The sequence below is a fragment of the Xiphophorus hellerii genome, chromosome 23, assembly GCF_003331165.1.
Source record: "Xiphophorus hellerii strain 12219 chromosome 23, Xiphophorus_hellerii-4.1, whole genome shotgun sequence".
NCBI lineage: Eukaryota > Metazoa > Chordata > Actinopteri > Cyprinodontiformes > Poeciliidae > Xiphophorus > Xiphophorus hellerii.
The window spans coordinates 22,160,312-22,173,730 of record NC_045694.1 but is presented as its reverse complement, the minus strand read 5'-3'; the positions used below and the strand labels follow the sequence as shown (position 1 = coordinate 22,173,730).

The following is a 13,419-nucleotide window of genomic DNA, read 5'->3' as shown; positions in this document are numbered from 1 at the left end:
GATGACAGCATGATAGTAATATTTACTGATGAATCAATATGTACAGGGCAATAAGATGACATCAAAACCTATATCAGAGAAAGGACCTAGGTTTTGAATCCCTCTTTTTTTAATTTATCATTTTATTTTTCAGCTGGAACATTACATTATTTTCTGTAATAACCTACAAAAGAAATGTGAAAAAAGAAAGCCAGAAATAAAAGTGCTTACTACATATTTCAAGGAACTTTTAAATTTTGAATAAAAGCCAGAGGCATGACAATGTAAGCAAGTCCTTGCATTGGCAGAAAGACGAAAAAGAAAGAAGCAAAAGTAAAAAAAATAAAAATAATAAAAAAACTGTGCAACTTACTCTGATCATAAGAACAGCCTTGCGTATGTCGCGGATGCCGTCATAAACCAGACGTGACGCATCAATGAACTCATTCTCATCTACAGGTTGTGAACCTGCACTCAAGGCCTCCACTGCAGACTCTACTTGTTCTGTGAAGCGTGGCATGACTGAGGCAAGGAGGGGAAGGAGGAAAGAAGAATGGACTGTCAATGAACATGTTTTCCACCACCAAAATAACTCTTCAATTGTTCAATTGTTAAAAAAAAAAAAATCAAATATGCTGCATAATCCAGAAGTCTAATAAAATAAAGTACACAGAACAAAAAAAAAACCAATAGGCAGGGATTCACAATGTTTCTTAAATTAGATTTTATCTCAGATCAAAAATCTAACATTATGATGAAAATGTCAACTGACATAAAATCTGAATAACTTGAAGATTTGATAACTATATTTAGAGAGTTGAATTTTTCAGTTTACTGCCCTAGAAGGCTGCATTCAAAAGACATGAGACTGCTTAAAGGAAAAGATCTAATCTTGCATAAGGAGTTTTTTCAACAGAAGACTTCACAAAGCTGCCCCAGCAGGCATGCATTTTGCCCTGGTGACAATTTAAAAACTGCTCTTGGGGCCTTTTTTCCTCACAGCGATTTGCATCGCTTCAAATTCAGTTTTTAGGATTTAGCTGCTTCTTCATGGCAGGAGCTTGGATGTGAGGATGCAAATGTAGAGGGGGGGGGGGAAGCGCAGCAGCGTCAACAAAGAGGATTTTGTTTTGAGCTTACAAATCACTTACAGCCTGCAGGCTTCAGTATACAGAAGAATCAGATTTTCAGTGTTCTTAACTTTAAAGGAAAATCTTATTAATTTACATTAACTTAGAAGTCTAATGCCAGCAATATTTAATTGCCTCGAAATAAAATGCCAACTTGATGAATTTTGTTGCTGCAACTATTTTTTTTCTTTTTAGTAATGTGCTGATGTAATCCATCTTTAGCTTTCTGCCTGTCGACTGGAAATAGTTATGAAGTGAAATATGGTAATTAAATCATGTTCTCATTTAAATTTAACACTCACATCTATTCAACTGCAATTGTTATTGGGTGAATTAATCTCTATAAAGAGAGAAAAACATCCGGTACTGAGAAAGCATTTTAAAAATCATGAAAAGTAACCTCAATGTATGCAACTTGAACACAAGGCTCGAGTGTAGTGAGAATAAAAAAACTCAACACCTTGCTTCGGCTTATTTGAAGTCCTCAGAAGAAAATCTGTCTGCATTTTATGACTGTTAATGGGCCCACCCTCAAGGGGGACGAGCCATTTCCAAATCTGACAACCGAAAAATCTTTCTGTCACATTAGCTTGCTAGTGATGGAAGCTAACAGATACATGCTGGCTGACTAATGATATACCACATTATTTGGACAAAACGACTTCTATGATCCAACTTGTGCTAAGTTATTCAATTCTCTCTGACAACTGAATAGCAACTTCTGTACAGATGGTGAGTCACAGGATGAATTACCCAATGTGGGAAGACTGAGCAGTGGGATGACTGGAAAAAATTAATACACTTTCCACATAAGGAAATCTTTGTTTGAAAGTCAGTTCTAGATAGTATTTAATCTCGCAATACACTGAAATTAAGTGAAAGATAGCCCGATGAAGCTCTGCATCGAAGCTGAAAAGCATCAAAAAGATAGCAACTGAAAAAAAAAGTTCAAATTTTTGTGTCATGTATGTCCCTCTTAAAGGGATATTTGAACTTTTCCATCACTTTAACCCTATCTAACTTAGGACGTAAATTTCTTCAAAATTTAAGCAGAAAGTAAACTACAGATCTGTTAAGATCTAATATTTTTTTTGTATTCATTAAGTTAATAAAGGAATTAGTTTAAAAAAAGAAAGAAAGAAAAAGCAAAAATAGATAAAATTCTAGTTTGTTACCTTTCTTTAAGACATCAACATATTTCTTATTTTACTGTGATACCTGAGTCAGTGAGCAGCTTGGTAGCCTCCAGAACCTTTTCTGTGTAGACTCCGGGTTCATAGTTGTCCATTTCAGAGGTGACAACATGGACAACCCTGGCAGCCCGGCCTCGAATAGCCCCAGCTGTGCGATCCAAACCATCAACATCCTTCTCTTGAAGGGCAATGACACACTTATTCACGTCCTCCAGGATGTGGTTCTCTGAGAACATGCAGATATGAGAATATGTTTTATTTCCAATGTTACTACATTGAGATGATTCAAAAATATGCATTGATGAGATGAGAAGATAGAAATGAAACTTTTATTGTGAGTTTACAACGGCATAATGACACTTATTGAAAAGGGTAAAAGACTAATTATTTGACTGCTTATCAATGGGACGCCTGTAAAATGTAAATGTCCACTGTGTAAATTGCTGCCTGTCCTTGGGTGGAGGTGAGTGAAATCACTCTACTTAATGCTTAATGAGAAGGCTCACAGGGCAAGCCTGACAAACCATTTGTGTGCCCTGACGGCGCAGGATGTCGATGTTATATGTAGTTCTAATGATGCTTCAGATTCAGCCCAATAAGACCTGGCTCACATTTTCCAGAGAAAACAAAATATTTACACATCTTCTGATGCATTCTTCATTTTGTCCAATTTTGATACAAACTGAGGTGAACATTTTATTTTATTGTAGTAGAATATACACATATATTCTAGTAAAAATAATTTTTTAACCATTCATAACTGCATTTTTCCCCTTAGTGTCAATATGACAGTAATTATCACTTACCAGACACAGACAGGAAGTCGTCAATCGATGTTATGTCATCAACAGCGTCTGTGAGGACACGAACTTGCTTTTCCCACTGATCCTTGAACACGTCCATATTGTCTTGGGCCACCTTACTGTTGGGCTTGGCAGCAAGGGCTAGTGCTGCATTAATCACCTGTAATCGCCAAATTACAACCATTAAAGCCCAATTACACTATAGCCCTCAGCCACAACATTAGCATACGCTAATTGCACAAAGCCCTCCCCCCTCAATGTTCAGATTCTATCAAGAGGCAAATTCATCCCTCAGAGTGATGAGGGGTTTCAAGGACAGAGGGGACCTGAACTATGAGCAGCAGGTTTTGAAAGACGGGACAGTACATCTGTGGATTTAAGCTCAAAAAGTCCAGTGGCACCAGACTGAGTACAGGTTAAATGTCTCATATGAATAAATAATGAAACAGTGATTAGCATGGCAAGGTGAAAAAACAAAAAAGCCACGTTGCTGGAAAAATAGCTTGTGTTGTTTACAGTAATGTGTTTATGTATTCTATGAGTTTTTAAATATAGCCCATTTTTTTATTTTAACATAATGTGTTAAGTTTATAATCTACAGATTCAAGTATTTTTGAAGGACAGAAGCTAATCAAAGGAATGAGAATCTTATGGCATAAAAACAATCAAATTCAGACTCTAGAAGTGGCCCAGTTACTCTGGGATACAATAGATATAGATATAAATTATTTTTAGTGAAATTCTAGGGAAGCGAACAGAGTGATGTGCTTTCTTCAGCTGTATGGAGAGTAAAATAATGAAGGGCTGCCCCTCTCTCACGTGTTGCTACACTGTCAGCTGCTCAAATAGACAGTCATGGGGTAAAAACTTAAGTAGATGCACATATCATTCTTATAAAGGTAACATTTTAGACAAGCTATGAATGGCATGTCTGTAAAACAGCCAACAGCAGACAGCTCAACTAACCAACCAACTTTGTTAAGCTTGTATTTTACAATGAGCAATAAGTTTGTGCTAAAGTTACTTGAGCTACTACAGAAGTGAGAAAATGGTAATTCTATATTTCAGCTTAAGGCTATAAAAACAAAAACATTCATTGCAACAATTACAACAATTATAACTTGATAATGTAGCAGCAATACGTATTATTTCAGTTTAATTAAAATATCTAAGATTAAGAAATTTTATTAAACGTTTATACAAAAACGCTTATTTTTAAGCAACGTTATCCTACTGTGAGAACCTCATACATCACACCTATAAAAACCAATGTACCCATCATTTCCATCAAACTGAACACAGAAATGGAAAATCAGATATTTATACTGCCTTCAAAAAAATCCATTTGAAACATGCAATGCAAGTACACCAAGAGAAATGGTGTAAGCTGTAAGAGATGAGCACAATCACTGCATTGGATAAATGATAACTACAAAACACCTCGTTACCTGGGGGCACAGAGCTTCCAGTTGAGAGGCTGCCATGCGGACCAGCTTCACTCCCTCTTCATTGTTGGAAATGGAGCATGCCAGGTTGGCCACCTAAATAGAGAGAACAAATAAATCTATTTTTAAGCAGAAAACAGCCACTGGCATAGAAACGTTATAAAGGAGGGGAAAAAGGAACACAGATGCATAATTAAACTAAAAATTTGTATTTTAGCTCGTTTTATTCTTATTGATCAGAAGTAGAATGGCTCTGCCAAGCAACTAATCCCTGAGGAATACAAGCTCAATGTTGCAGATTAATTCATAAAGCTGCTAAAATGATACAGTGTGATGACAGAGAGGGCAACTGGAAAAGTAGAACGACAAAAGCTACATTGTTGATTGGATAGATAAGGCCGCTATTTATTTCCCAAAAAACAGTAGTACATTTCACTTAATGCAAATCAAAGTAGTAGCTGATTACTCAAGGATATAGTTATTCTGAGTGACTAAATAAACAGGCAGCCAGATTGCTATCACCCTCCTGGAGAGGCAAACAGTCCACACTTTGAAAAGAACTCAGCAGCAGCATAAGAACTGCAGAGCAAAGCTGAACAAACCTCGTCTCTACCTGTTAACATTTCCACATTCAGAGGAAATCTTCCCATTCTGGACCCACAAATGAAGCTTCCTTTCAATTATATCTAATAAAACTAGCATCCTCTGAAGGAGAACTACATATCTATGCATATTTATTTGAATTTAGGTCAGGGAGTTTAAGATTCCTATTTGTTGGTTGGGGTGTGCTGGCAACAGTGCTGAAACAGAATGCCTGGGATATGAGGAACTGTGCCAAAATGGGATTATCCAATGGACAGAAAATGTGCTGAAACATAATCACTTTCAAATGCAAAAAAAACCCAAACCAAACAAAAAAAAGAAACAAAAAAAAAAACAAATCATGACTGCACCAAAGCCGGAATTATTTTCAGTCAATTTCCTTGCTCTCATCAGGGTCACACAATATAGAGAACCAAAATAAAAAAATAAAAAAATCAGGTTTGTGAGAGAAAAACAAAAATCATTTCTTAATCAAAAACTTTTTGATTAGATACAACTTTAAGAAGTGATACAAATCTAAAGTTGTATTAAAATAACTGTGTAACTGAAAGGATGAACAGTATTGTGGCAGGTAGTTATTTAGTACGGTAATCAAATTACCATAAACAATTTCTAATTTTGTGGAAGATAAAATTGTGTGATTTTGGCAGCAGAATGCCTGCGGCTAGAGAAGTGGTAAACTGAATTAGATGGTGAAATATCTTTTGTTTCCTCAAAATGTTTCCTCACCTTAAATGTCTTGAGCAATCTTTCTGATGTGAAGTGCTTATTCAGCTGCATTGGCGATGTACTGAAACATTGATAGCAACGTACTCTACAGCAACATTGAAAGACATGCAGAGACCACAGGGTGAACCCTCTATCCTCAACTAGAGGTGAAAGATTGGTTAGAAAAGGGAAAAAATGGCACGGTACGAGACATGTATTTATTCTTTATTCTGTCTGAGGCATGTATTTATTCTTTGATAAACTTTTACCAACAGAGCTGCTGGAAAAGACAGGCCAATTCATCTGTCAGGTTATCCAGCACAGCTCTACCTGCGATGTTGCAACAAAACATTTTAAATGTCATAGAAGTGATTACTGAGTCGATGCACTTCATTATCATATGCAAATCATTTTTATTTATTCAAGTTACAGCAACAGTATTTCTGGTTCCTGAAAGCTTTGTAAGATTTTTTCCAAATGTATTTTAACTAACCAAGTGTACAGGTACAAGTAGAAATTATTTCACCAGAAGTTAAAAAAAAAACTTAACTACGATGTAAGCAGAATGCTTTGCCTTTAATGAATCTTAAGCCCAACTGTACAGGCTCAATAGGCATCTTACGATGCAGCTTGCATGCTTCCTAATTTGTGAACTACTAAAAGCTTTCATTGTACAAACCTAAAGGAGAAATACTGTAGGTATTCATTTTTTGTGAATAAAAAAGTACTCACAAAATGTGTGAATACGTTTTTAGCTGGTAGAAGTGGAGACAGTTTTTTCAGCGTTAGATGAAATGCTATGTTCCTATTTCATATTTTAAATTTCCTTTTCTGAATATATCCGACTCAAAAGGCTTACATACGAACAAACAAGAAATAAGGATTGGGTGAAAATTTTCTTACCAAAAAGCAGAAATTTAGTAATTTATTAACGGGTTTGCAGAGTAAAGCATTTTCCACTTTGAGATATACCATCAAGTTCTGGTCCATGGCAACACATTATGTTCTATGTTTTTGTTTTTATGTCTTCTATGTTTTTACCTATTTTTTGCTCTTGCACTCATTGGATACAAGCGAATAGATATATACAATAAGGTTTAGTTGAAACTAACCTTCTATGTAACTTAATTGCTTTGTTATGATGGCCAGAGATCCAGAAAGCTTGGGGCATAGTAAAATGAATCCTTTTTTTTTTTCCTTCATTCTCTGAATATGGGTCACTCATAATGTAGCTGTACAATGTGTGAACTAACAAGCCACTTTGCCTTGGGCAGCCTGCAGTTGAACTATTCATAAAAACAGACCCCAGTTCTGGTTAGTCCAAGAAATAAACAGTGGGTTTTGCATTTATTGCATATTTCTTCCCTGGATGATGAAGAACCAAGCATACTACTATAAAGATTAAAATAAAGAAAGAAAGAAAACTCCAGGTTAGGTTAATTGTAATAAACCTCGCTGACCAGAGGATTGACTGCAACTTCCAACTATTCAAGGTAACACTAACTTCTCAGTAACTTCAGTTACTCAAAGGTTTTTGTTGAAACAGTTTGAGCACTGGGTATTTGTTTCAGTAATGTGTTGTATGGATAAGAACATTACCCACCTGGCTCTAAGTAATCAAGTACCCAAAAGCTTTTGATTAGTAGGTCTCTATAAGGACCACTAGTCAATGCCAATTAGTTTGACATTTAATAAACAACCACATTGGAAGACACAATTTGTGAATCAAAGAAAACAAAACTAATTTTAGCAGCATTCAATGACTTCTTTTGGCAGCTGGTAAACTATTGAGGAAATTGAATAAACTAATAAAACTGGATTACAAATTCTCAGAAGCTGAAGAATGTTGCTCATTTTTCACCTCCAAGGAAGAGATATCAAAACACATGTACTCGAAAGGTAGTCAGATGAAAACAAGTTTATGACGTTAAGTTTGGCCACAAATTAGTTTGTGCTAAAAACCATTACAACTTACTAAAACTATCCAAAAACGTTATAAAATATGCAAAATGTTAAACAGATACTGAACATGAAGATTACCCTCAAAACACTGAAAAAAGCCTTTTGGGTATATGCATGGATAAACTTAATACATCCGACTCCTGAACAGAAACAATATTGTTCACAGACCAAGTCATGCTAATTGTCATGCTAATAATTGAGGGTGTAATACAGGTTTAGTAAGACCTGTAAAAACTGGATAAGTCTTATTGTATTTCTTTTTTTTTGGATTAGTCTTGTGAAAATTAAAAATATAAATTATGTTCAACTTTAGAAGCAACATTAATACAACAGACTGTACCATAATGTGACAGATAAAGCTTTTATGATTACATGGGAGCCCAGCTGTATGGTAGGATTTTTGATCCTACTCCTCGGATTCATTGTTCAAATCTTGAATATTTTGATGTATACTATATAGAAATGCCAATGCCCCATTTAACTGAAGGACTGAGTAGCATCTATTTTCACCAAAATAATTTTTTAAAAAGTTAACTTCGTTTATACAGCATCACAGTACTAAATCTACACACTGATTGTCTGTTTCAACGAGCCTGCAGAAGTAGAACAAGCATTAAAAAGTTCTCCAATGTCAAGCTCGTGACACTCAGGCCTTTAGGAGCTACTTAAGGGTTTACACCCCAGTGCGGTCCCGTTTTCCCTCCAACGCTTCAGCGGGTTCCCCTGGCGAATGAGAACACTGCCTTGCCTTGACTGAATTTAGTGATTTAGCCAGTACTTACAGCCAGTCATTCAAGGGGATGAGTTACTTAAAAGTTAGCAACTCTTTCTCCAACAGAAGTATTAAAAAAAATGTCAAAATGAGATCTGAAAAAATGCATTAAATATTGACTTTTCAGGGAATGACAGCTGTTGCAGCCAAGCAGTATCTCTGTGCAACCTTTCTAAAGATGGACGTCAACGTAAATGAAAGCCAATGCACAAACTGTGTTTCAACTGGAATAACATGTTTAAATTTGCTACGCAGAAGCAGTTAATTACAAGTTTGTATGTGCTGCCTGTGACCCACGAGCAAAGGTATAAATTAATAGATATCTAGCCAATGTCTAGACATTCTAGGTCTGATGAAAGGAGTAATGATCAGCATCAGGATCCTCTGGGAACTCTGATCTGTTTTGCATCAGCTGTAACAACAGCACTCACATTAAAGGTAATTACCACTAATTAGCGTTTACTGACAGATATAAACTGATAAATCCATTTTTCCACCCCTGTAAGCTATGGTTGTATGTGCTACCAGTGAGCACTCAGAGGTTTCTATAAAGAAATACATTTTTACAATATTTCACATCACTGAGTTTTGTTAACTTTGAAGTGGAGTACAGCAGATATACAGATTACAGCCGATTAATCTTTGATAGTTATGTAATCTGATAGTACAGTACAGGGAGAACAGAATGTGCCCTTTACAGAGACAACATCTCAACCCAGTAAAAAGAAACTATTGTTTCCATTATGCAATATAACATTTGCAAGTGGATTCTTCAATTCTGCTATAAATCAAAAATGTTAACAAAAATCAAATATATCAAATATATGTTAAGGTAAATATTTTTAATTACCTCAATTAACTTGTTGGCATGCTCACGAAACACCTGAGCATATTCCTTTACTTCCTTCTCGTTGCCATTCTTGGCAGCTTCAATCAGGACAAGAAGGGGAACATTAGTCTCCAGGAAAGAGTCAGAGACGTGGTCCATCACGGCTTTACGCAGCTGGAAATCAACAAAAAACATAACAAAGGCATTACAAACAATGCCACCTGCATATTTCTACATGAATCTTAATATCCTAGTTACACAGAAAACATCTTGTGGCTGAAAAAGAAAAAAAACAGTTTGAAAAAACCTCAATTTAATATCACATTGGTACATTTAATTTTTTTAAATATCTTAAAAATTTTTATTTGATGACAATTTCTTTTGATCTGAACAGTTCAGTGAGCACAAAAAGAAAATGTTTTACGAGAGCTGAAGAGACAAAAGCTTGCAACAACATACCTGTCGGCGAAGATCTCTGGTCTTCTTTGTCATCCTGTCGATGGCTGTGTTCAGAGCATCGCTCTTGTCTTTTCTTCCTGCCTGAAACATAAAAGAAGAAAATGCTGAGCATTAGAATTCGGTGTTAACCATGGATCCATTTTGTAAGGGACATGTACTAAACAGATGTTAAAACACTCAAGGGTTTAATTAAACTGATGTGTTGTGATGAATCTTGCACATCGTGTTCAAAGACACAGGTCGACAAAAATGAACACGAAGAGTTTCTTTTTACAGGACGCATTACATAAATAATAAAATTTTGGAAGAAGAAATCCCTGCTTCTATTGACTTTTGTAACTTTCTTTTGACAGATAAAAGATGTGACATATTCTTTACTTGCAGCAAACATACTCTGCATAAATCAGCTGGTGAATTCTTCCCTTTGCCGTTCAATAAACATGGCGGTCATCTACATGTAGATGACTGCCATATTAAAAAAAATGGCGGTTATATAAAAAAAAGTGGTTCAGAATGAGGAGGTTTTCCTACTCTGAGCAAAGTTAGTGTTCTTTATTTTACGTAATTTACACAGAAATGTCCCCCTGCAGCAAAAACCACCACATTAGCCAATAAATTGTTAGGTAAATGCCAGATCTTCACACTGAGAGCAAGTTTTTTAATAAAGTAATTCAGTTGAATATGAAGGAAAACACTAGCAGCAATCAGCCAAGGAAATATTTCTTCTTTCATTTAACCTGCAGCCACCTGCTGTAATTATTTATTTGTGTATTAATGCAATCAGCCAGATTGTGACTGTTGTAGTGTAATGTGATTACATGTTCACATTCCACGGTTCAGGCTTGCTCCTCGTTGTAATTGGTATGTAAATGTTACTTGCTTCACAGTTACTAAGATTGCTGCAGCAAATTGTTACGGAGTGACACCAAAGTGGCCCCTTTCGGACCGGACCTTGCATCCAATTAAAGGGAAGCTGTGCATGGTTTATAGAGACATGGAAAGATGTGGATTGAGAGTCACCATTTCTCAGCTGAGGCATAATACAACAATGTTTTGGAAAGCTTTGCAGCATTGCAATCATGGCAGCATTTTGAAAATAATGTGCTCTTCCTGTGAAACATTACAGGTTGAGACCTGGGTTTTCACATCTTATTTTTTGAGATGGGAAAAGTACTTCAAAAAAAGAAAGAAAATCACAACCAGAACAAGGAAAAATCATGAATTTAGATGCATCTAAACTTGTATGAAGATGGTTATCGTTTGATCTCACATTTGATTGAAAACAAAAACCCACTGTAAATACTCTAAAAACATCCCCAGTTTGCCCTGCATGTGCAGCTCTTCAGACTGTCGAAAGGGCATGTATGTTGAATAAAAAGTAACAATTAAGTGCAGCTGGTTAACTGTGTAAATTATGTACAGTAACATTTAAACATTATAGGCAGTAGTCACACCACAAAGTGCTGCACAGCAGTCGGTCCTAACCTCAACTCCCCATTGAGAGCAAAGAAATGCTCAGTCACATTCTACAATTCGCTCAAGCATAACCTCAAAATGTAAAACTTTCAAGAAACATGGAGAGATGGAGGGAGACTGAGGAGCTGAGCATGAGATGCACCCATTCTGAAAAACATTATAAAAAAGCCTGCAGAGGAAAAGGCAAACAACTAGTGAAGCTCTAGGCATTTTATCCCCCTTATATTGCTGAAATCAAGTGCAACTAACACCATGGATAGTGGTGGGACTGACCTCCTCTCTCTCCCTGCTGCCTATTGGGTGGGGGGTTATGCAGATACTTGGGAACCAGAGAGAGCCAAGAGCACAAATCCTCCATGATTTTGTGTTCTCTGGATACAGTGCTGCAAAGAGGTTTAGCCTCCTTTACACCTACCATTTCAATCCTGTTCTATTCATGTCTAGCCTATATTTCATATCTCTGCCAGAGGGTCCAGAGATCTTCAGGTACTTATTATAGCAGCAGTTTCTTCTCCACATCTTTTATAACACTCCAGCTAGTCATATTCTCTCCAACAAAAACATGTCAAATGATTCGAGCTAGACAACCTTAGTTTTATTGAACAACATCTAAAGTTCTCATGGGACTTTAACATCATTTTCCCCTTGTACAATTTATCTCCAACATCAAAAAAAGATGAACCACCCCAAAATGTCTAAGCTTTTCCTCACATACTCACCTTATACCCGGCAAGGGAACCTACGTTAGTGGGAAATGTAGGCAAGTGACCCAGAAAAGCACCGCCAAATTGGTGTTTAGTTTAGTTTCAAGATATGAGAACTAATGGAGCAAATTAGACAACACAATGATTGAATAAAAATAAATCTTGCAACATTTTTAATAAAATGTTCGCCTTTTAATTCTACCCTTTGTTTCTTGTCCAAGTTGTAAATGTAAATTACATTCACTGCTGGAGCGTGGCTGCTATGGAAGTGCATGTGAGAGAGATGTGAAACAACTACATGATTCTTTAACCATTTACAGTGGTTATACACTACAACAGAAATAAAATTACTCTAAAAGGAGGAAATTTTCTCAGATTTTGTTTTAGTGACCTGAAAAATTAGCGCTAAATGAACATTAACTACTCCACTTATCAAATCTGAAATCTGTGTCAGAAAACACAGCTTAAACTGTCTTTATTCCTAACATTACTGATGTAAATCCTTTGAGATGGCTAATGTTGTTCAAGAGTGTTTACTCTTTGTTCCTTCAGCTCAAAGCAAATGTCCATGCTTCATTTATTTCATGAATATTTCCATCAAGATTAGATAACTGTATTAGCACATTTCAATTCCAGCCCTGTAAATCATCAATATTCAACATAAGTGACTTGGTTTAAATGGAACATGCCAGTTTCTCCTGTTGTATAATACAAACATTGACCGAAAATATGAACTCATGAGATAAATGTAAGGTAAAAGCTAGAAATTATTACCAAGGAAAAAGTTGTAGTCCCACTCCCCTTTTTCTCTGGGTCAACCCAAGAAGTACAACCTCCTCGCTTGGATTGGTTTCTAGGGTAAATTTCTATCCTTGTAATCTGATTTGGCCCTGGTTCCTAAAGTGGAGACAAAACTACTGAAATAATGGCCCCAGAAAAGTGCCCTCTTTACTGGAAAAGGTTCTTGCAAAGAAAATTCACATTTAGACTGAACTGCTAATGTCAAATTTATATGGAAAGTCCTACATATTGTTTTCCCGTGACCTGGTCCCAGGCTGCATAACAGAACATTCAGCCTTTTCTGTAACCTTTAGCAATCAAATTTTAGTTACTCCACTCAGCAGCTGTGCATGCATTGCATAGCAGGAGTGGAAGAAAAGGACAGGGCAAGATATGAAAATGACGACTACAATAAAAGGGAATGTATTATATATGAGGCAATGCAGTACATTGTCATTCATGCTCTTTCAGCCAAAACTTTTGACTACACATGGGTTATTCTACTACGTATTCGCTGCTAGTAGAACAACACCATGGAGAGGCTGAGATTTACAGCTGTGGTTAATTTCAACAGCA

At 36.2% G+C, this 13,419-nt stretch overlaps 1 protein-coding gene across 1 annotated transcript in view; it reads right to left on the bottom strand.

The window, feature by feature from the left end:
* Nucleotides 1-13,419, bottom strand: part of ctnna1 (catenin (cadherin-associated protein), alpha 1) — a 72,821-nt gene that overhangs the window by 29,554 nt on the left and 29,848 nt on the right. Inside the window, exons 8-13 of the mRNA XM_032554332.1 lie at nucleotides 9,884-9,964; nucleotides 9,446-9,598; nucleotides 4,554-4,646; nucleotides 3,109-3,265; nucleotides 2,328-2,528; nucleotides 353-501 (exon numbers count right to left, since the gene is read on the bottom strand). Of these exons, the coding sequence (XP_032410223.1) occupies nucleotides 353-501; nucleotides 2,328-2,528; nucleotides 3,109-3,265; nucleotides 4,554-4,646; nucleotides 9,446-9,598; nucleotides 9,884-9,964 (834 nt within the window). The remainder of the gene's footprint in view (nucleotides 1-352; nucleotides 502-2,327; nucleotides 2,529-3,108; nucleotides 3,266-4,553; nucleotides 4,647-9,445; nucleotides 9,599-9,883; nucleotides 9,965-13,419) is intronic.